This window comes from Pipistrellus hanaki, assembly GCF_964339955.1.
Source record: "Pipistrellus hanaki genome assembly, chromosome: 6".
In the NCBI taxonomy this organism is placed as follows: domain Eukaryota; kingdom Metazoa; phylum Chordata; class Mammalia; order Chiroptera; family Vespertilionidae; genus Pipistrellus; species Pipistrellus hanaki.
In genome coordinates, this window is record NC_140508.1 from 38,163,225 (window position 1) to 38,187,366 (window position 24,142).

Below are 24,142 nucleotides of genomic sequence, written 5' to 3' on the forward strand. Positions count from 1 at the left end.
TTCTGGGTGGGGAAGCTCCCACCGCCCCGCAGGGAAGGGCGGGGGCGGGGGCGGGGCCGGGGTGGGGCCTGGCGCAGGGGGACCCGCAGCCCACCTGCCGCCGCTCACCTCTAGGCTGTAGTTGCCCCGGATGGCGGTGAAGTCGTCCAGGGCTTCGGCCGCGCTCCCCTCGTCCAGGTTCAGCTCCTGGCACAGGGCCTGCAGCGCCTCCCCGGCCGCGGCCACCACCGCCGCCCCCTCGGCGTGGGACTCGTCTTCCAACATCTCCGCAGGCCCGGCGGGGCGGCACGATCACAAACCCGCTCTCTGGGGTCCCTTCTGGGCGCGCTTACCCACAACCACCTGCGCAAAAGCGCGCGAAAATCGCAGCTTCACAGCGGCGTCTCTTCAGTGGTCTGCATCCGCGTTTCTCCCCAAAGAAGTCCGTTTCTCCTCCAAGGCTCCGAGCGGCCCCTCTTTGGAAATATGATAAGAAGACGGACTTCGGGTCTTGAAAAAAACAAAACAAAACAAAAAACCCAACACCTGTACTTGGCTCTTGGCGGGCCACGGTGGGCACAGCGGACTGGACAGATTGGGAGCGGAGGGATCAGCACTTTGCGCGCAGGGTCTGCTGGGAGTTGTAGTCCACACACTGCCCTGAAGCCGGCGGCGACGCCCTCGTCTCGGCGGCTCTTTGGCCTGGGCATGGCTGGGCTGTCTGTTGCGAGGTGGCCTCGTTCACCTTAGGGAGAAGGCTCCTCTGGCCCGCCTATGCATGGGCCTGGTGTGTCGCTGCTCCCCGGCGCCAAACGTAATCTGAGACTTGTTCCTTGAGTTAGGTTAGGAGATGGTGGAGGGAACAGAAAAAAGCCGCCCCTTGACAGCGGGCGGGGGGGGGAGGGGGGGGAAGAAAGGGTGAGGGGGGGCTGGGGGTGTAGGGGAGGGGATGGAGCGAGGAGGAGGACCTTGTTGGACTCTCCTCAGTGTCTCTGGCGTCAAGTCAATGAGTGTGCCTTTTTAATGACTGAATTGTTGGTGAGGCAAGGATATGACGGGACACCTCCCCATATCTTCTTGATCGCTAAACACTGCTTGGTCTGGATTCAGAGAAATGCAGTAAAGGGGGCCTCTTTAGCTTCCTGGACCCCGGGAAATGTCATTCTAGGCCGAGGAATGCCTGAACATAAACCTGAAAGAATGGAACTGGCATTGAAACTTACCTTCTCCTCCACAGAAACCCCTGCTTCATGACGAACAGTGTGATCTTTTAAAAGGTAAATCAGAGCAGCTGTCGCCAGCCTTTTGGACCTCACGGATCACCGGACCACCGGTTGGTGACCACGTCATTCCTTCACTAAAAACCCTTCCTCTTAGATAAGAGATCAACCGAATGACTTGTATACATGCATATAAGCACAACCAATGGACGAAAAACTCTGGGAGGGAGGGCATGTATGGGAGTGGGGGGTGGTGGGGATTGGTAAGATATGTACACATATACCTTAATTTAAAAAAATAATAAAAAATAAAAAACCCTTCCTCTTGCCTTTAAAATAGTATCCAAACTCCTTTCCATGGCTTACAAGGCCCCTTGGGATCGGACCCCACCCTATTTAGGGCATTGCTCTCCCACTCCTACCCCCCTCCAGATATATAGTAACATTCAGCCTCATTGTTTTGAACTCCAAAATGCCAAGCTACCAAGCTAGTTCTTGCTTCAAGGCCTTTGCCCCAAATGACCCCAAACACTCTGCATCAGATCTTTGCTTGTCTGGCTCCTCATCATTAAAGTTCAATGAAATGTAGCCTTTTTGGACCATCCCTGAGCACTGCAGCTAAAATAACCGATTTCACCCTCCACCCCATTTGTCTTCACAGCACCTTATCACTATCTGAAATTGTCTTGTATGTTCACTGGCTCTTTCTACTAAAATGCGAGTTGCATGAGAGCATGGGCCTTTCCTGTTCACTATATTCCAAAATTTAGATTAGTGCCTGGTTCATAGTTGGTACTCAGTACATATGTAGCCTGGTGTGTTTGAAAAATTACCAAGTGTCCACTGTTGCTTGGATGAGGGAAGAAGTCACCAGAGATGAAAATGGAAGACAGGTCAGTCAAGGTAGGTTGTAAAGCACCTTAGATGCCTCACTAAAAGCCTTGGATATTCTCAGTGGGGGTTTTAATGAAAGAAGGTGACAAATGATTAGGATGTGTTTTGGACAGGTTTCTCTGGCTGCATTGTGACATACAGATTGGATGGAGTAGAGACTAGACGTACGAAGCTGGTAGAGGACTGGTCCACCATAGGAAGGAGTTAGCCTGGAGAGAGGTCTCTGGCCTAGAACTGAGGGGGACACCGCTAAAGAGGGATGAGTCAGTCCCCAACAGCAAGTTTCCATCTGGGCCAATTCTAGTGTTAACTAGAATTGTTAATAGTGTTAACTAGAATTGGAGTACCAGCAGAAGGATCAGATCAGTTCTCAAACTGTTGTGTTTGGGATGTTTGCAGAAGTTTAAGAGGAGGCTACTGAACCCTGGAAGGTGGCCCTTTGGGACTTGGGAACCAGCTTCAAGCCAGATCTCAAAATGAGCAAAAACTCAAACTGTCCCCAAAAACTCAAACTCAAACTGAACTCCCCCTGTGGCACTTCCTACTCTGCTTCCTTCTAGAAGCTACTGCTTCAGCTGTCTTCAGGATCATCTCATCTTCCCACGAGTTTTTACTTGGAGGATTGCTATGGACAGTCTATCTTTAGTGCCAATGGGTCTGTAACAGGGCTTATCATCCCTCCTCCTATCTTCCTTTCCTGTCTGCAAAAAAATGCCAGGATTGGTGGAAGTGAGATGGATGAAAGTAATCTTGTAATGACTCATTTGTTTTCTAATAAAACTACTGTGCTTATTTAAGAGAAAGCTCCATTACCCACTGTAAGAGACTTAGTGCTTTCTGGTTCCAGACAGGAGCCCCCACCTACCTCTCACAGCAATAGCCAGGACTCCTTGCAGACCCTGAAACAGAGCTCGTAACTCTGACCTCCAATAGTTAGTCTGAGAGAAAGTGGACTGTACACTATTTATTATAGTCTTCAAAACCCAGAAGTTTAAATAAAGTTTGGTTTTAAAACAAAAGAGAGAGCGCTCCAGGAATGAGAATACAGCCAGACATGAGGATTTGAAAATATTTATGCAGCTAAAGAAGGAGCTTCATAGCAGCGAGTGTGTTGGTATGAGAAGAGACTTTAGAAAACCCAACACTTCAGAGATGGTCAGAATTTGGGGAGTGAATGAAAAAAAACACAAAAAACAACCTGACCAGAAAGGTATAAAAAAACAAACATCAAATATCTCATGGGCCAGGAAAGAAGTATTCCACAGAGTCCAGCAGAAAATTCAAATAAGATGAAGAATTAATGGCTTTATATATTACCCTGTTTCCCCGAAAATAAGACAGTGTCTTATATTAATTTTTTCTCCCAAAGTTGCACTAGGTCTTATTATCAGGGGATGTCTTATCTTTCCATGCGCTAGGTCTTATTTTCGGAGGATGTCTTATTTTAGGGGAAAACACGGTAGCATTCATATATTTGTTTTGTTTTTAAGTGAGCCAGCTGGGCTGCATATGCTCAAAGAACAAGTTACAGAGGCAGAAGAAGGGTCCTTGGAGCTTGGGAGGAGAAAGGCAAAGGTAACATGCCTGGGGGGAAGGACACAGGCGTGCTTTCCAAGAAGAACTCATGCTTTAGTGACCTCTGCTAGAGCAGTTCTCTAGTACAGTGGGTGTGGAAGCCATATTACTATGGCCAAGAGGCCAATGGAAGGTCAGAAAGTTGAAGTAGGAAGTAAAAAGTTCTCTTTAAGAAGTTTTGTAGAGGAGAGGCAAAATAAAGAATATTTTCTAGGCTAGGGGAAACCCAAGCATGTGAATAATCACAGACAGAAAGAGGTAGAGAAAATCTTAAAAGAGAAAGTGAGAGATGCAAATCACAACAACAATGCGGTACCATCTCACACCTGACAGAACGGCCAACATCAACAAATCAACAAACGACAAGTGTTGGCGAGGTTGTGGAGAAAAAGGAACCCTCGTGCACTGCTGGTGGGAATGCAGACTGGTGCAACCACTGTGGAGAACAGTGTGGAGTTTCCTCAAAAAACTGAAAATGGAACTCCCATTTGACCCAGTAATCCCACTCCTAGGAATATATCCCAAGAAACTAGAAACACCAATCAGAAAGAATATATGCACCCCTATGTTCATAGCAGCACAATCTACAATAGCCAGAATTTGGAAACAACCTAGGTGCCCGTCAGCAGATGATTGGATCCAATAACTATGGTACATCTACACAATGGAATACTATGCTGCCATAAAAAAGAAGGAATTCTCATCATTTGCAGCAACCTGGATGGAATTGGAGAACATCATGCTGAGTGAAATAAGCCGGTCAATGAAAGAGAAACACCACATGACCTCACTCATTTATGGATGATAAAGAACATTATAAACTGATGAACCAAAAGATAGATATAGAGACAGTAAAGCAACAAGCAGACTGCCAAATTACAATGGGAAGGGTAGGGAGATCTGGGGGAGATAATAGATCAACCGAAGGACTTGTATACATGCATATAAGTACAACCAATGGACATAAAACTCTGGGGAGGGAGAGTAAAAAAAATCAATAAAATATATTAAAAAAAATAAAATAAAATGTTAACGTCCAACAAAAAAGAGAGAGAAAGTGAGAGATCATTGATGTGGCCACACCCTGGAAAAGGTGGTCAAGCTGGGAATTCAGAGCCTGGCCTTCCTCTTCATAGCTCCTGTCTGGATGGTAATCACCTGACATCTAGATTCAGCAGACCTGCCAGGTGCTCTACTGAGTAGAAACTAGACCACTTGCAGTAGAATGGAAAAGGCTGGAACAATTGAGAAATATCAATAGGTCTGTAAACTGTAACCTCATGGTTGGAGTTTTTGATGAAAAATGGAGTAAAAGTAAGTCTTCCCCATGAAATCCTGGCTTTCATAGCTGGTCATGGTCAAGATAACAAAAGCCAAGAAGCCTCAAGTTTTTGCCTTTGCCATAATTAACCAATTGCTTTTTCCTCCTTGATTTGAAATGTAGAGGGTAATTCTGGCCTTAAAAAGAAAGCAAGATAACAGTTAACTCTCAGAAATCAGAAATCCAACAAAACCAGAGATTCATTGCACAATTTTTCACCTTTGTAGTAGTTTGGTTTTCAGTGAGTTGCAGCATATGTACCATAGCCCATTTCTTTTTTTACTATTAGATTCGATTCTCCTGGTTCTTTTCCTAATTTATGCATATTAACTCTTGAAAAACCTTAATTTCTTCATTCTATGTGCAAGATATTGATTCTTCCTTTACTGTGACTTTCAGATCATCCATACTTGAACTGAGGGGCATTGCCAGCTTGAAAATGATCCAAGAACAAAAGAAACATCTCTCAAAGATCATCCATCAAACAAAAACTGAGAAACATTATTCTTTTTTTTTTTCTCCTCTTCAGGACTAAATCTGGACTGTCAATAAGTCATATCCTGTCCGTGTAAAGCCTTTCATCTATCTCTTGATTCACCTGATTTGTCACTTTACATCCAATCAATCACTCACTTCTATGACTTCTCTTTTTGCTATGTTGTAATTCTCATACTGTTCTGAGTTGAATTATTAGGAAGTATGGACCTTGGAAATGAGGTCCCTTATGAAATAAAGCAGATGTAAGCAGTACTCTTTTCCTCCCCTATTTTGGATGGTAACTAAACTGTTATTGGTTTTCAATAAACAGTACAGCCATACTCAACAGAAAACCTAGCCCATGGCTGTCTTCTTTGTAGTCACTGAGTCTCCTGCTCCTTTATTCTCTACACCTAATCACAAAAGGTTGTGGATTCCTCCTCCATCAGGTTTCTAGTTGTCTCAGCATTTTATGCTTTTCTCTTCCAATACATTTTATATTTAGTTACTAGTTTTTATATCATGTCATTTTCTTTCTCAGTACTTCACAGCTTCACTGTTAACATTTGAATCAACTGTAGGCAGTACTGAGGACATAGTCTCATCTGAATGCTTTTTTCTTTTTAAATCCCTTTATCCAATGCTCACCCTACTTTTTATCAGGGTTTTAATTTTTTTCTTAATATCCAGTGGCATGTCCATTTAACTCTATTTTGAGCTTTTCTGAATAGAAAATGAAGTATGAGTAGTAAAATAGACTTATTCTGCCTTCATTTCAGATCCAGATACATCATGAAGGTTGTTTCTAGTCTGATCCCATTGTGTGATAGCTCCTTGTTATGGTTTAATATTTCAGAGTTCTCCAGAGTATGTGTCCAAAGCCTGATTAAGACTTTTAGAAACTCCAAGACTAAAAGATTATATGGACACTCTCCCAAATATCATTCAAAATATAAACAATTCTAAACCACAAAGTAAGTGTAAGAAAGTATAACTAAGTTCTGATTATTTGTGTCAAAATGGTTATTTCATTTTGAAATATTTTCAAAAATATTTTTGTCCTTCAGCTTTGCCATGTGCCTTAAGTAGATGTTTGATCAGCACACGCCCCTCGTAGGAAAAAACTGCTCCCTAATCATCTAACTGTCCAAAAAAAGCAGTTGAGAGTTGTGGGGGAGGGGCAAGTGCTGACCTCATCATTCTAGTAAGAAGTTGTTACTCAAGGAAAAACTTAAGTGGTGATCCTTAAGCTGGGTCTTTATAGGAAAAGTAGGGCCAGGACTACTCACAAGGACAATTAAGTGATTTTTGTATCTCCTTTAGATTTTGGATAAAGAACTGAAAGACTGAAAACACCAATTTTAACTTAAAACCGTTCATTTTAAGGCCTTTAGCTATAAAAATCTAGAGTGACCAGGGCATTCTTTGGTCACAAGAAGATATTTCAGAATAGCAATAGCATTTTTTAAAAAAAATTGATTTTAGAGAAGGAAGAGAGAAATAGCAATTTGTCATTCTACTTTTTGTTTATTTTTCTATATGTATTTTAAATTTCTTTTTAAATATATTTGTTATCTTTGTTATCTTTTTATTCTGTTTTCTTACTTTTATACAAAAAATTGTATTGATTTTTCGAGAGAGAAGAAGGGAGAAAGAAAAACAGATTTGTTCCACTTATTTATGCATTCATTGGTTGCTTCTTCTATGTGACCTGACCAAGGATGGAACCCACAACCTTGATATTAGGATGATGCTCCAACCAACTGAGCAACTGGCCAGGGCTTGTTCTGTTTTATTTCTTGATGTTTCCTAATTACAGTTCCGGGCTAGGAGGTCAGGAATTTGTTTGTAAGGCTAGAAGGTCCTATTTTCTAGAGTAAGGTGAGCTAGCTAAAACTGGGTTGGAGGATTGTGATTGGTGTATGTGAGGTTGCATTATTAATCACTCACACTAATAGTGAGTTCACCAGATCCTTTCCTAAGAGGAGGGAGAGAAAAGGGAGCATGGAGTTTAAAAACTGGAAGAAGGAAGGAAGGAGGTGTCAGAAGGGTCAGAGAGATTTTTGAAACCAGACAAGGAATGGGTCCGGGCTGCCTGTCACTACTTCAGCTAATCGAGCAGAGACAGGGTTGAATTATGTATGAGCCTTTATTTTTCAATATTGCCCATAACATGGGAGAACAGCAGATTACTCACAAATAACTGCTCTAAACCCCTCCAGCCAGCCTCACCCCCCACCGTAAGCTAGCTGCTTATTTTGGGTAGAAGGACAAAGATTGTAAGGGAAGTAGGCAAAGAGAATTATAGGCATGGGTAAGTAGACAAAAGGAGTAAAAAGGTATAATGATTACCCTTTACAGGCAATGTGAGCTGGGGTTGCAAATGGCAGGCTCCCCTCCAGAACTCCATTGATTTGGCAATAAGGTTGTTAATCTTTCCAATAAGACAGGCAGTTCTCTGATAAGGAGCTTGGACCATGTTTGGAGGTTAACTCCCAGGTCCCAGCCAGGTCATACAGTGCTTTCTTTAATCAGAACAAAACAATCATGGTTTACAGAGCATGGTTAATATTTCTTATAACTATAGCTACTCCTCACTATTTCTCTCTCCCTCCCTTAACAATTTGACTGATTTTACACTTGTACCTAGTACAGTTTTATTTGCCAGGGTTGATGCCTGAGAGATTCTCCCCTTGCCCAATCCCATCTTTTACTTACATGATAGTTGAATTTTTCAATAAGAGAAAAAATGAATTTCTTATAAAATAGGTATCTCAGTATAAGGAGGAAAAGCAATACTTGAATTTTAAAAAGTAAAAACCTAAACTAATAAAGACAGCTGGGCCAGTAATATATAATGAATAATACATTTTAATAGTATGTAATAAAAATAAAGCCAAAATAATATTAAAATATATTGAACTTTTATTTCAACATATTACAACAAAATTAAATGTCCAGAAATTTTTGTTTTGTATATTTTAAAAATTCCATAAAAACATAAGCCTATCTCTGAGGAAAATAATGGAGCTATTTGGAATAAACAGACTTGGTAATAGAATCACTATTAAGTACTTCTTCAGCTCTTCCCAAACTGCTGAGGTAGTTCAGTACAGAGCAGTCCTCTCTATCTCTTAATGGATGCTTCTCTCTGTGAATTTTAACACAATAAAACAAATAAGATATGCATTGCTGTGCTTGCTCCTCCCTGTTATTATTACTCAGAAAATAAAAATCTGCCTGGAGCGAAAGGGACTCTAGTGTAAATATGAGTAGAACGAAAGGATTCATTCAACCTCTTATATGTCATTGGAAATTTACTAGTAAACTGCATCCTAAACCTAGAGGTCTGTTTTTTTGCTGTGAGACAAAAACCATGAAGTCAACCAAGGAATCAAGGACTCAAAAAACAAATTCCTCAAGAATAACCTCCACTTTTTGTTCTAATTCCATTTTCCTCAGTGTAGATGTGCATTCTATCCCATTAAAAAATAAAATGAGGTATGCTAACTCTTAGGAGATAGAAACATCAATGTGAGAGGGAATCATTGATTGTCTTCTGCACACCCCACACTGGGGACTGAGCCTGCAACCCAGACATGTGCCCTGACTGAGAATCGAGCTGTGACCTTCTGGTTCATAGGTCGATGCTCAACCACTGAGCCATGCCAGCCAGGCTCAATCATAATTTATAACATTATTTGAGTATATGAATTTGGGGCACGAGTCCAGCAACTGAGATTAATTGTAGAATAAATCTACATTTATTCACATTAGAGGGAAAGACCAGATTGTAGAGGAGCAGAGAAGACCAATCAAGGATGTGGGCTTTGGATGAAACCGGTTTGGCTCAGTGGATAGAGCGTCAGTCTGCGGACTGAAGGGTCCCAGGTTCGATTTTGGTCAAGGACATGTACCTTGGTTGCAGGCACATCCCCAGTGGGGGTATGCAGGAGGCAGCTGATCAGTGTTTCTATCTATCTCTCTCCCTTCCTCTCTGTAAAAAAAAATCAATAAAATATATATTTTTTAAAAAAGGATGTGGACTTTGGAGCTAGACTACTTGAGTTTAGTATTTACTAGGTTGTACAAGCTTGTGCAAGTACCTTTCATGTTCTATTCCTCAGCTTCTCCATCTGCAAAATGGAGATAATACATGGAGTGGTTGTGAGGATTAAAAGAGTTCATCATATAGTATAGTTAGAGTCTGGTTCATTGTCAATATTCAATAAGCCTTAGCCATTTTTATTGGATGATCCATAAAATGGATAGTGGAGTTGCATGGAGTTGGGTAAGTGCTGTGAGACCAAAGAGGAAGTAGCATGGGATACTTGTAAGTCAAAGGGGTTTGCTGCACTGAAGTTTAGCATCCAGTGATCACCTTCAAGGTGGCTCTGCTTGAGGGTGAAGAGTTAGTTCATCAAGCAACCAGGGCCTGCATTTTAGCTCCAACTCCTGACTGCTAGTCTCAAACAAGACCTCTCTTGAGCAGGGATCCCTTTGAAACCACATTTGGCACACTATCACATCCCTCAAAACATCTTACCATGAATCATGAAAAAGTTTGTTCTTAGCAATGTTTTGGCAGAGGGATGGGGGTAAAAGGTGGTGGGGATAGGAAGGTAAAGATTTATATTGCTCACTTAACAACAAAAACTTAATGCAATTCACCAGTGGATCTGTCTATTCTTCTTATGATAGTTGCCTCATGTCCTTTTTCTTTTCCCATATTATGAGGCCTCTCCATTGCCATGAATAGTTAAGTCCTGGTTCTTTGCTTATGTTCCTCAACCAAACAAGAGCCTGGGAATTAGATCAATAATGACCATTTCTACATGTAGCTTATCAAAGTATTGATAAATACAAATTAATCTCTTTCTCAGAAGATTTCTGTTTGTAAGAAAATTTTCTCCTAAGCAGACAGTGAGTAGCCAACAAATAGTAGAATCTGACAACAGTTGTAGGAGAGGGAATCAGAAAAATAAAAAAGGGGAAGTAGGATTGGAAACCATGCATATTGGAATAGGTTTAGCATTACACCACTTCAAAAGTTTTTTCTTGCTTGGAGGTTTTTAAAGGAAAAGGAAAGGAAGAAAGTGTATAGGAATTTTATAAAAATTACATCATTAATATTAAACTATAAGAATTGGATGTTATTCTTAGATTGTTGACAAGTAGACTGAATTTTGACAAAAGAGCCAACAATAAAAACATTGCAACATTAACATTTATTTAGAATCTCTTGAAGCTCTCCTATACATGTTTATCAAACTGGGACTTTGTGGATGCTCTGAAATGCCTCAAAAATTCAGTTCATTGTCACTCTACCTGCCAAACCAAGAACTGTGCTCTCTTACATATTCTAATTCCTTAAAAGTCCAAGGTAATTAAATGGTGAAGGCAGTTTTTTTAAAATGTGAGGGGGTGGGGGGGAGGAGCACTAGTTGCTTCTGTGGTTTCTGAAAGGATTAGTTTTTACCTGATGTTGCTTGCCTTGCATTTCTAGGTAGGAAGACAACATATGAGCTTCCTCAATCCGCATACTGTCTGCTCAGGTTCTGGTTCAGCCCCCACCTTCTGGATTTGGAATAAGGCTTGAGAGACAATGATGTGCAGAGAGGGTTCAGGGTCATGCAGCAGCTGTTTCAGATCTAAGTGTAAGCAAACCCAGACAGGAGGTGAAGAACAATGTAAGTGGTCCAGACACCAAACAGCCAAGGTGCATGCCCTTGACCGGAAATGAACCTGGGACCCTTGAATCCGCAGGCCTACGCTCTATCCACTGAGCCAAACCGGTTAGGTCCGTCTAATACTATTAATTTCTAAAGTCCTGTTGGTCCTAGAGGTTACTCTTAAATCATTTTTTTTAAACAATATTTTTCACAGCTTCATATGTTTGTACAATATGGATATTCTATAATTAACTTGTTTCTAATCTTGATGTTTCCCATTTTTGCTTAAGTAACACTGAAATGAACATTCCCATAATGATTTCTGCTTATTTTCATAGGTTAAATTTCTCCACGGGGATTTATAAGTGAAAGTATGTAGTTATTTAAAGGGTTTTGATACATATTACCAAACTTACCTATAAAAAAGTTGTATCAGCCGAAACCGGTTTGGCTCAATGGATGGAGCGTCGGCTTGGGGACTGAAGGGTCCCGGGTTCGATTCCGGTCAAGGGCATATACCTTGGTTGCGGGCATATCCCCAGTGGGGGGTGTGCAAGAGGCAGCTGATCGATGACTCTCTCTCATCGGTGTTTCTAACTCTCTATCTCTCTCCCTTCCTCTCTGTACAAAATCAATAAAAATATATTAAAAAAAAAAAAGTTGTATCAATACTCATACCAGCACAGTGTATGATAATGTGTTTTCTCTTTACTCACCAATGTTGAGATTTAATTAATAATCTTTGCCATGTTGACAGAAAAATACATACTGGTATCTCATCATTTTGTTTTATAAACTTTACTAGTAATATTGAATATTTTTATATATTTGTTGGCCATTTCTCTCCTATGAATTGCTTATTCATATTGTTTGCCACTTTTGAGAAAGTACTGATTTGTTTTAAGGATATTAACCCTTTATTATATGGCAAACATATCTCCTATATCATTGCTCGTTTTTCAGTTTTGTCTGTTAAATTTTTTAAAAAGTTGTTTCCATCACTATTTATCCCCCTTATACCCTTTCTGTTTCAAAGTTGATATTTAAAAAGTTTACATAGACAAATCTATCATTCTTTTACTTTATGGATCTATGTTTGTATCATATTAGAAAAGGTTTTTCTCTTTTTAAAATTTTTTATTTATTGATGAGAGAGAGAGAGAGAGAGAGAGAGAGAGAAACATTAACTTGCTGTTCCACTTATTTATGCATTCACTGGTTGATTCTTGTACATGTCTTGACCAGGGATCAAACCCACAACCTTGGCATATCAGGACCATGCTCTAAACAACTGAGCCACCTAGCCAATTTCTCTAGGGTCTCAAAAATGCTCAAGACCTTTTCATAACCAACAGCTCTTTGTTTTTAAGTACCATTTTAGCCTTTAAATTCATCATGTTGATTTCTAAAATGGAATACTTGACTAGCTTTTAATTTCTTTCAGTTCCTACATTAAGATCTGTGTACCTGTTCCACAGAACACATGCGAAAACAGGCGTCTATTTTGTAATACAAAGGAATTGAAACTTATTTTGTCATGAAATTAATTTTAATTTTTAAATTTTTGACATTTTTGTTTAAATTTGCCTAAAACTACCTGTGTAAATGACATAAGCTTATTCAAAAAGAGTGCTAGGGTGTTCTACCCTATTTCTAAAACAGATTAGCCACTGTTAGAAAGAGAATAGTATGGGGTTATTCCATTAGGTTGAGATTGCTTATATTGAATTGTTTTTGCCCTACAAAATGGCAAATTTTATGGTTCATCCTCATATATACATATACTTATATACAAATTTAAATTTTCTATATAGATAACTTTAGAATAGAAAAGCAACTTTGATTCCTCAGTGTTTTAGATTAGAACATAATTTGCTTTTAATTCAATCTAATCAACCATGTAGAATCCTACCTCATAGAATAAAATAATCTACATGACCTTCCTATTTTTTTGCTTCTGTGATAACTGTGCAGAAGTAAGAGACCTTAGAGAAAAGTGGCATAATCTTTCCTAAATAAGCTTTAGCTTCTGGATATTTTACCAGTTCTATATATTTTTATTTTTTGTTAATCCTCACCCAAGAGTTTTCAGAGATAATGGGGGAGAGACAGAGAAAAACATGGATGTAAAGGAGACACAACCATTGGTTGCCTCCCACACGTGCCCCTACCAGATTGAGCTAAACCCGAGGTACGTGCCCTTGCCCAGAATCAAACTTGAGACCCTTCAGTTCATGGGCCAATGCTCTAACCACTGAGAAAACCAACTAATTAGGGCTCTACTAGTATGTTTTTATTTTAAAAGCACTGTATTATCCAGGATTTTAATTTGGTTCTCAAAGGATATCCTTTGGGGTTGTGAGAGTTAGCAATGGCATTTTTATTTCATTTTAATTAAAATATATATATATATTTTATTGATTTTTTACAGAGAGGAAGAGAGAGAGATAGAGAGTTAGAAACATCAGTGAGAGAGAATAATCCATCAGCTGCCTCCTGCACACCCCCTACTTGGGATGTGCCCGCAACCAAGGAACATGTCCTTGACTGGAATCGAACTTGGGACCTTTCAGTCTGCAGGCCAATGCTCTGTCCACTGAGCCAAACCGGTTTCGGCAGCAGTGGCATTTTTAAATTATAGGCCTACTTCTTAAGTGGGAATAAATAATTCTTTGAGTGCTAAATCCTCAAAACCATACAATTATGGACATTTTTCATTAACAATTCCATTTGCATGATGGTTGCCTAAAATGACTATAAACATCTTTACTATCAAGTCCTACCACTTTATAGGACAACAGCTTATAGAAAATAGTGCTGCAATCATCTTGTGAGGTACTTGTGAGGTGTCATCATGATTTACTAAGATAGTGTTTCTTTATTTTTAAAAAATATTTTTATTGATTTTTAAAAAAAATATATTTTATTGATTTTTTTTTACAGAGAGGAAGGGAGAGGGATAGAGAGCTAGAAACATCGATGAGAGAGAAACATAGACCAGGTGCCTCCTGCACACCCCCACTGGGGATGTACCCGCAACCAAGGTACATGCCCTTGCCGGAATCAAACCTCGGACCTTTCGGTCCACAGACCGACGCTCCATCCACTGAGCCAAATCGGTTTTGGCTTTTATTGATTTTTTTTTACAGAGAGGAAGAGAGAGGGATAGAGAGCTAGAAACTTCGATGAGAGAGAATCATTGATCAGCTGCCTCTTGCACACTCCTCACTGGGGATGTGCCTGCAACCAAGGTACATGCCCTTGACTGGAATCGAACCTGGGACCTTGCAGTCCGCAGGCCGACGCTCTATCCACTGAGCCAAACCAGTTTCGGCTAAGATAGTATTTTTATTTAATGTCTTATTTCCTGACAAAGTTCAGGAACAGTCTCTGAGACAATTCATCAAAGCTGGTTCCCAGACAAATAAGTTCATGTTCTTTCTTAAAGAGGGGATTGGGCTGGGGTTAGACTGTCATTCAGCTAAAGTCTCCAAGGGCTTCCTCTTACCACAAAAGTCAGGCTTTCTAGTTCTCAGTCTCAGCTCTGCCACAGTGCCTGCTTGGTCTCTGCTGCAGATTCCATCCAAGAGATGGGGCACCCCAAACCCAAGTGTGTTATTACTTACCATTCTGTATCCATTGAGTATCCTTCATTTTGAGCTCATCGTGATCCAAGTACTTTGAAAAGATCCCTAAATGCAGAATAAAGTCAGTGAGTCTGTGATCTGGCTTTGGCTCTAAGAAGCTGGCAGAATTGGCTTTTGGTAATTAGATTCTAAAAACTGGATTTACAACTACTTGATAATTACCAATAGATAATATAGCCCCTTTGTCCAAAGAAATATTTTCAAGGTCTTCATAAAGAATGGGGACATTCAACAACACAATTTGGGCAAGTTCAGGATAGATGTTACTGTAGTAATGAAAGGATTTTCTTTGTACCGACAAACAAGACTGCTGCTCTTCTGATAGGAAGGTTTGCATTCTTGGAGAACGTCAAAGCTTGGGCTATGATGTTAACTTTCTCCTGGAATTTTTTTCCCTAAGTGGGGGGAAAAGTAAGAGTATAAAGGAGTGAAGCAGCAGCACTATTTTTATCAGCCTCACTGTAATACATATACTAGAGGCTCAGTGCACAAAATTCGTGGACGGGGGTGGTAGTGTATGTCCCTTAGCCCAGCATGCACCATCTCCAATCTGGGATCCCTTGGGGGATGCCTGACTGCCCTCTCACAATCCAGGACTTCTGGCTCCCAACTGCTTGCCTGCCTGCCTGCCTGCCTGATTGCCCCTAAACACTTCTGCCTGCCAACCTGATCACCCTCTAATGAATCCCCTGCCAGCTTGATCGATGCTTAACTGCCCCTTGCCAGCCTGATTGCTCCCAACTTCCCGCCCCTGCTGGCCTGGTCCCCCCCCCAACTGCCCTCCTCTGCTGGCCTGGTCACCCCTAACTGCCTTCCCCTGCAGGCCTGATTGCTCCCAACTGCTCTCTCCTGCTGGCCATCTTGTGGTGGCCATCTTGTGTCCACATGGGTACGGCCATCTCTGACCACATGGGGGCAGCCATCTTGTATGTTGGAGTGACAGTCAATTTGCATATTACCCTTTTATTATATAGGATAGTACAGTACTTGAAATAACTACAGTTGCTCAATAAATAATATGCCACAACAATCCCCTAGACAAGGGGTGGGGAACATCTGGCTATATATTTGGTCTGGCCCTGCCAAGGCAATCACAGATGGGACTCAAAATTCAATAAATCTAGGAGCTTTTTTCATAGCAACATAATTTTCCAGTTGTATGGCTTGCGAATGACATTATAAATATTCAAATAGCCCTTGGCAAAAAAGAGGTTTCCCCACCCCTGCCCTAGACAGAGTTAAATCCTCTGAACACACCTTTCTCACATCCACTCATGCTGCATGTTGTGCCTGTAATGCCTGTAAGTCTGTCATTTCTCTGTAGCTAAGTCTTCTCTGTTCTCTACATTCCACCTTGAGTTCTGCCTCCCTATGAGCTCTTCCCTGACAGCTTCTGCCTACCTAACCAAACTCTACTCAGCATTTGCAGGTACTACTCTCTTGGCACATATTTTCCACTGTGAGTTTCTATTTAATATCGCACAGAGGTTTTATCTCTTTTACTAGCTTGTAAACTCCCCTTAGGAAGTTTTAATCTTGGCACATTTCTGGGTTCTCCAGGGTCTGTTGCACATTGGACGTGTTATGCTTATTGGATGAGTGAGCTCACTTCTCAGTGGATCTCTTACAAGAATAAGTATCTTGGGGATTGAAGAACAGGAATTGCTCTCATAGGACTTATGATTTAACATAGATAATCTGTAGTCTTATCCACTGAGAGCACTGAATTTCCTGCTGTAAATACTGTCATCAGGGCATCAGTTATAAATTTGGCTGCAGGTCAGAGAGATAATCCCTAAAGGAAAACCTGACACAAGGGTACTGTGGGACTTGCTAGCCCTGAAAGTTCAATCAGGGAAGCCCTTGCTGGGACCTAAACAGACTACTCATATGGAAGATCTCTGGGAATAGTCAGTCTTAGGGTCTTTTTTTTTTTTTTAAATCCTCACACGAGGATATGTTTATTTATTTATTTTTTTATAAGGAGAGAGAGAGAAACATCAATGTGAGAGAGAAACATTGATTGGTTGCCTCCTGTACGCACCCGGCTAGGTAACGATCCTGCAACCTAGGTATGTGCCCTGACTGGGAATTGAGCCCACAATATTTTGGTGCAGGGGACAACGCTCCAACCAAATGAGCCACCTGGCCAGGACAAGTCCTAAGGTCTTCATTAGGACCTCAGGGTTTCTACAGTCAGTTGTCTAGGAAAAAGATGGCCTCCTGAGGCTGTTCTGGCATAAGCCTACTCCTAAGATTGTCAAATTTGTGAGGAGAAAGGATGCTAGCAGAGCCAGGGGCATGCTGTCATCATGCTTGCATTGGCCTACAACACAATGGCAGCCTTGCTTGGGGCTCCCTGAACATGCTCTAATGGAGGGTAAAACAATCTACCAAATCCAAGGGCATGATTAGAGATCATTGTAAAGGCAATATATAACTCCATTTCAGTTTATTCCACAAGTAGTTATTTGAAATGTGCTATTAGCTTTACCCCATAGCCTAACTTGCAATAGTGGGGGTCCCAAGAATTCACCAGTCTTTTCCATTAGGAAAGGTGGTAATAGAAAGTGTATTTGTGACTCAGTTGGGAGGAAACTTAGATTCACAGTACAGAACAGTTCACAGATTAAAAAATTATGATTTAAAACATCTGAGTCCAGCTGGTGTGGCTCAGTGGCTGATCGTTGACCTATGAATCAGGAGATCACAGTTTGATTCCTGGTCAGGGCATGTGCCTGGGTTGTAGGCTTGATTCCCAGTTGGGGGCATGTAGGGGACAGCTGATCAGTGATTCTCTCTCATCATTGATGTCTCTTTCTTTCCCTTTCCCTTCCTCTCTGAAATCAATAAAAATATATATTTAAAAAATCCGGGTGGGAAAAAGGTCAGTGTATTAAAGTTAACAAAACCATTATTTCTCACATACAAAGAATTTGCAGATTGTTTCAACTTCACTAGGGCGGATATACCAGGGATCTTTGCAGTACACTTCTTGGGGCAGCTTCCACTTAAGAAACTGGGCACATATAGTTAGGATTCGCCTGCTCTCCTGTGAAAGAGATTATCAGAGATCAGTATTTTTTAACTTTTTTTTTTAATGCAATTTTATCTTTAATGAATTAAAATATTTTTATTGATTTGAGAGAGAGAGAAAGAGAGAGAGAGAGAAAACATTAACGTGAGAGAGAAATATTGATCAGCTCAGCTGCTCCTACATGCACCCCAACCAGGCATTGAACCTGCAACCTGGGCATTTGCAATGACTGGGAACCAAATCTGTTACCCTTTTTTCAGTGCATTCAACCAACTGAGCCACACCAGCCAGGGCTCAAACATTTTTTGACCTTTCCTCAAAACTGACACTAAAGTCCAATATGAAAAGCTGATAAACTCACAATTATTCCCGTTGAAGTTAGTGGAGGGATGGAAAGGAACCAGAGTACTGCCCCTCAACTTCCCCATAGGGGAATCCATAGAACCTGTGGAGTTCTTGGGAGGGTATAGAAACAACTGATCTAAGGCAAAAGTAGAGCTATCAGGTATAATACCCAGACCAGAGATTTAGATAGGAGTTCCCACTACCCCATGCTCTGGAGATAGGGCTTCTACACCCACTTATTGCTCCTATTATCACTTTCCTGTCACTCTGCACAGGGAAGTGCAGTTACTCAGAGTCCTTGTGGGATCTCTGGCTTGGAAGGAACTCTGGAGAGTATTGATCCTTTGCTGAAGCAGGTCCTTGAGCAAAATTTCACAAGTAGGCCTCCTCTCTAGGCATTACTCTTAGAATGCCTCCTATGCACCAGAGAACACCTCTGACGACTTCAAGCAATTATTTTGTCCCAGGTCCACTAGATATTTGGGCCATTGAAATTCCTTTTGGGGACTGATGGGAATACAAATTAGTTCAGTTACTTTGTTTAGCAATTTGTAAATATCTGGTAAAGTTAAAGATATCCAGATATTCTACTTCTGGGTTTATGACCTCAAGAAACTCTCAGACTGTACACAAGAAAATAGTGCAGCAATGTAATAATGAAAAATTGACAACCTGAATGTCTAGGAATAGGAAAATGGGACATAGGATATTCACATGGTAAAATTCTATATAGCAGTAAAAATAAATGAAGTAGAACTATACAACAAATAAATCTTATAATATTAAACAAAAACGGTGCTGATATATAAATGATATAACACAAAGTATTTTTACATATAAGGCTTTAAAACATGAGAAATATTACCACAGAAATGATAAAAATGAAATTCAGCACAAGACACTGGGGGTGGGTGGGATGAGGGCATGCAACAGGGGGTAAGGGAGGCAGAGAAAAGGGTCAATGGAGAAAAATGAAATTCAGGATGATAGTTCTTATGGAAATTTGATTAGAAATAGGTGTTTGATTAATTTCTTAGCATGAGTGGTAGATATATGGGTGTTTATTATGTTTTCTGTATTAGTGATTTCTAACCTGTATAATGTTATATCCCTCCTCTCTGCTTAGGCTAACCCACTAAGAAGCCTTAAAGAGGGGACTAGAGGTTATTCAAGGTTTGAAGAAAAATAAGTCCAGAGTGTTCACTGCCCTAGGCCTTGCCTGGGCAAGGTTGGAGGTGGGTGAGTATCAGTACCTTCATATATCTGTGATACCTACATGGCATATTTTCTCCTCATGTGGTTGGGAAGCTTTGCTTTATACTTTATTGAGGTCTAAAATATTTCATATTTATGACCACAAGGTCATAAAACTACCCCCATAACAAGATGCTAAGATCTACCATAATATTAAATCCTTTTTCTGAACCTGCTTTCACTTTTGTAAGGAACATAAGTAGGTGAGAGCGCCAGCATTTGTCCAGAATCCTTGAAGTCTAAGCCTACTTCCCTGTTTTTCTGTAACTGTTGGTTATAGTTAGTACCTTGGAATGGACTTTGGAGATGTGGACAGTAAGTACTAAAGATGATGACATCCTACTCGGAACTTTTTAGGGCAGAGCTCTGAGAAGATTAAGGAGAGGCAAACGCTTTTCCAGATTGTCAGAGAAGCCACTGTTTCTCACTTAGCCTCAATACAAGTCTTTTTGTCTCAGGCTAAGAGGCAGTTCTTAAATGAAAGAAGAAAAGAAATATTATTAATGTTGTCAATAAAAAAAGTTTGTTGCCTTAGTTCATTTGGTTACAGCATTGTCCCATACAAGGCGTGATCCCTGGTCAGGGCATGTACAGGGGGTAACTGATTCATGTTTCTCTCACACATCAATGTGTTTCTCAAATCAATTTTAAAAATCTAAATAAAAAAGAGTTTGTTGAATGGGGCACTGTACCTTGGACTCTGTGCTAGGCTGAATTTTGGGTTGGGCTGCCCACGAAGAAATAATTTGCTACAGAGAAATAGTAGTTTTTAAACAATTTACTTAGTCAAGGTAATTAAAAGGTAGCCTGTACCAGAAAAAATGGGGGGGGAAAGATGGTACCACAAAAAATCCCTGCTTTCAAATATATGAACATTTATTTGCAGATCTGGCTCTGGATTTGAAGTAAAGTCCAGAAAGAAATTTGATACTACATCATTACCTCAGCTACTGCATCATTTTCATCCTGAGAATACAGAAGAAGTGGGAGCAAGCTGTCCAGGACTTGGTTCTCTACACCTTTCTTATTTGTGTATTTCACAGACTTTACAGAGGCTCCAAAGAGGGTCATGGAGAGACAATGAACATCAGGTCTCACCTATGAAGAAAATATTCAAAGGGAAGCAACTCACTGAAAGTGTTCATGCTTAACTTTACAAGAGCATTAGGTTAGCTGAAATGCCAGTCCTAATATGAAGCCATTTAGCTGTAGGTAGCTGAGGGCAAGAAACCAAATATATGTGGAGACAATAAGACCTGCTGCTTTGTACTACTTTTGTTCTCTCATTTCACACGTGAGAAATGGCCATAGTTCCACCTATAGTCTCACATTTGTGCCTGATACTGGTACTACCAGGTGTACCTTAATAATGCAGATTTTGTAATCAAAGAAAACACAATAATTTCAAGAGTAACATCAAAAGTGCTTTATTCAAAATAATGTCCATCACTAGCTACACATTTCCCCCATCTTTCAGGTAATTTGTGGATACCATCCCAATGGAACTTTTCTTGTTTTGAGGCAAACAATTCAGTGACCCAATTTTCTACTTTACGTACGTTTTGAAGTGCTGCTCAGAAAGTGTGTATGCCATCCATCAGAACAAGCGGTAATCTGAAGGAGCAAGGTCTGTTGAATAGAGCGGGTGGGTTAATACTTCCCAGGCAAGATCTTTTAACTTATCTTTTAACTGGTTTTGAAGTGTGTGATGGTGTGTCATCATGAATCAAAATTACTTTGCGATGACTTCTGGCCCATTCTTGTCGTTTTACAATCAAAGCATGGTTCAAATTGATTATTTGTTGTCAGCAGTGATCAGTATTAATGGTTCCTCCTGGTTTTAGAAGCTGATAATACACCACACCTTCCTGATCCCACCAAACACAGCATTGTCTTCTTTCTGAAGCAATTTGGCCTTGCAGTCAACGTTGATAGTTGACCTGGATCATTTGGGATTCTCAAAATAAATCCACTTTTCATCATCAGTCACAATTTGGTGCAAAAAAGACTGTCTTTCGTGCCATTGAAGTAACATTTTACTGATGACCTTTTGGTTTTCCATGTGGCACCCATTTTCTTCCCTTTAAAATCTTTCCCATTTGCTTGTAAACCATCGGAAATTGTTTGCTGACAATGTTTAATCTTTCTGCAAGTTGTTTTTGAGTTTGATATGCATCTACATCCAATAATGCTTGTAATTGCTGGTCTTCAAATTTTTTCGGTTGACCTGGATAGTCTTTGCTTTCACATAGAAAGCATCACTTTTAAAGCATTTAAACCAGTGTTCACAAGTATCTTGAGATGGAGCATGTTCACCATAAGCTTCCCAATGTATTCAGCAGCATTTTCCCCCCAAAAATAATGAATGAAAACTTCCTGCAAATGCTCTTTTTTGGGCATGAAATTTGACATTTTTAAGCATGTAAAAAATATCTATGATGTTAACACCTTCAGATAATTTGACATGTGAAGTTTTGAAGCTTGCTGTCAATACAACAAAGTAGCATACATATCAAATCACATGTATATCAACATATGTGTAACTCCAGCTATTGAAAAAAATCTGCATTATTAACCGGTACACCTGGTAAAATCCATAGCAGTTTTACTGAAATTCAAAATCCCAGACTTTGCATATTTGACTCTTCCAAGGATGTGGTTCATTGTGGTTTATGTATTTCTTTTTGAAAAATCTTTATGATTTGGGATGGGCATATATATATATACCACCTTGACCCAGTCCTGATTGTTACTTGAAAGGAAATATAATGTTTTTCCTTTTAGAAACTCCTTCCCCATCCCATGAAGCAGGGGAGTACCTTGGCAAGTCTTTATGCTTCAGTTTTTTATTTTTATTTTTTAAAATATATTTTATTTATTTTTTTACAGAGAGGAAGAGAGAGGGATAGAGAGTTAGAAACATCGATGAGGGAGAATCATTGACCAGCTGCCTCTTGCACACCCCCCACCGGGGATGCGCCCGCAACCAAGGTACATGCCTTCCACCGGAATCAAACCTGGGACCTTTCAGTCCGCAGGCCAATGCTCTATCCACTGAGCCAAACTGGTCTTGGCATGTTTCAAAGTTTTTTAAATGTAAAAAACAGTAACACCAACCCTAACAACATTACACGGGTTACATGGAAGGGCCTATGAGAGGAGATTTGAAAGTGCTCTGAACATAAAAAGTACTATACAAAATAGAGTATTTATTATTATCCCAACTTCTATTTGCTGTTATACCAATTACCTCCCCCCGCCCCCACTCCTCAGAAAGTATCCTTCATTGTCTTACATCACCAAATAAGCAGAAGACTGTCCTCATCATAGCAGCCAGGGTAGAGAAATCCATTGTTCTAACGAGCAGCAAGAGTATCTGGATGGCCAACAAAACGATCTTCTCATCAGTTTCCCACAACAGGTCTAGGATGCACGGCAACAGGCTCTGGATGTCTTCCCCCTGTGTGCCCCAAGGGAGTGAGTGCATCAGCACCTCTCCTGATAGCACTCCCATCTGATACCAAAGTAGAGCTCCCCTCCTTTACTCAGTACCTGGTGCTTACTGAATTTTTGGTAGCACAGGATACTCAAGAATACAGACTAAAGAAGGCATGACTGCCCTCTGTCAGCACTGATAAGGCTGACATGTAGAGAAGGAAGCAGAGCTGTTGTGAGCTGCCCACAGGGCAGAAATGGGACCACTTGAAGGTCAAGCGAAATGGACTGGGTTTAATGTAAGGAACAGTTCACCTAACAATGAGAGAAAGTGGAATGGCTAGTTTATGTCACAGCAAGGACCCATCATGAAAGGTATTCAAACAGAGACTAAAAGATTCTTTGGAGGAATTCAAGCAGAAATTGACATAGGTTATTCTCAGGGTTTTAAAATTTAAAACATAAATGTAAAAATTATGCCATAGTTGGTTTGGCTCAGTGGATAGAGTGTCGGCCTGTGGACTGAAGGGTTCTGGGTCAGGGGCACATGCCCAGGTTGCAGACTCCATCCCCAGTAGGGACGTGCAAGAGGGAGCCAGTAAATGATTCTCTCTCATCATTGATGTTTCTATCTCTCGCTCCCTCTCAGAAATCAATAAAAATATAATAAAAACACATATACATGTAAAAATTAAATTGAATAAGCCACAAATATTCATATATCCAACCAAAATTTGTTATACACAGGGGTGGGCAAAAGTAGGTTTACAGTTGTTTGTATGGAGAAAGATATGCAAGTTACAATGATTACAAGAGCTTTATTAACTGTGTTTTGTGTACTCATAACTATAAACTTATTTTTGCCCATCCCTGTATTTGAAATAAAATAAAATTAAATTAAAGTGATAAAATGGAAGCCTCAGGGGTTAATTTTCTCTTCTGACCTGGCTTAGTGTCGTTAGGCCTGTGGAAAATGAGCTTTCAACATGAATGTCAGTGACTCTTATCCTAGATGATAAGGCAATATAGTACAAGGCATAAAAAGACACAAAAATGTTGCCCATGTTGTGATGATAATGATTTGAAATGTATACAAATTGCAGGTTTCAAGTATTATGAATATGTGTGTCTTAGTTGTTTGAATTTTTTAAAATTTCATTAAACGCTTAATAGCCTGCACTTGCTTATTTTCTAGGTATACATTTCAAGTGGTACAAAGGTATGTACTCCCACTCACCATGTGCCCAGACTTACCCAATTTTCACCCTCAGCTATTATCAGTTTCT

The 24,142-nt window shown here is 40.3% G+C and overlaps 2 protein-coding genes and 1 long non-coding RNA gene across 7 annotated transcripts in view; 1 reads left to right on the forward strand and 2 right to left on the reverse strand.

The window, feature by feature from the left end:
• Window positions 1-553, reverse strand: part of RBL1 (RB transcriptional corepressor like 1) — a 60,159-nt gene extending 59,606 nt beyond the window's left edge. For 3 of the 4 annotated variants that reach the window (XR_014795409.1, XR_014795410.1, XM_084888636.1), the window contains exon 1: window positions 109-553. Coding sequence is in view for 1 of the 4 variants with exons in the window: in XM_084888636.1 (XP_084744762.1) it covers window positions 109-264 (156 nt within the window). In the remaining 3 variants the exon portion in view is untranslated. The remainder of the gene's footprint in view (window positions 1-108) is intronic. The other variant, XM_084888637.1, reaches the window with a different exon arrangement.
• Window positions 554-636: 83 nt separating this feature from the next.
• LOC311624136 lies at window positions 637-5,810 on the forward strand. Of its 2 annotated transcripts, XR_014795259.1 has the most exons (4): window positions 649-793; window positions 1,217-1,256; window positions 3,584-3,668; window positions 5,389-5,764. It is a non-coding gene; the product is annotated as an uncharacterized lncRNA (long non-coding RNA). The 2 variants fall into 2 exon arrangements; XR_014795258.1 differs by lacking the exon at window positions 3,584-3,668 and having other exon boundaries at window positions 637-793; window positions 1,217-1,312; window positions 5,389-5,810.
• A 9,143-nt stretch (window positions 5,811-14,953) lies between these two features.
• Window positions 14,954-24,142, reverse strand: part of MROH8 (maestro heat like repeat family member 8) — a 53,331-nt gene continuing 44,142 nt past the window's right edge. The window contains exons 18-21 of the mRNA XM_084888679.1: window positions 22,717-22,881; window positions 20,364-20,519; window positions 17,715-17,837; window positions 14,954-15,180 (exon numbers count right to left, since the gene is read on the reverse strand). Coding sequence (XP_084744805.1) covers window positions 15,049-15,180; window positions 17,715-17,837; window positions 20,364-20,519; window positions 22,717-22,881 — 576 coding nt within the window. The 3' untranslated portion in view covers window positions 14,954-15,048. The remainder of the gene's footprint in view (window positions 15,181-17,714; window positions 17,838-20,363; window positions 20,520-22,716; window positions 22,882-24,142) is intronic.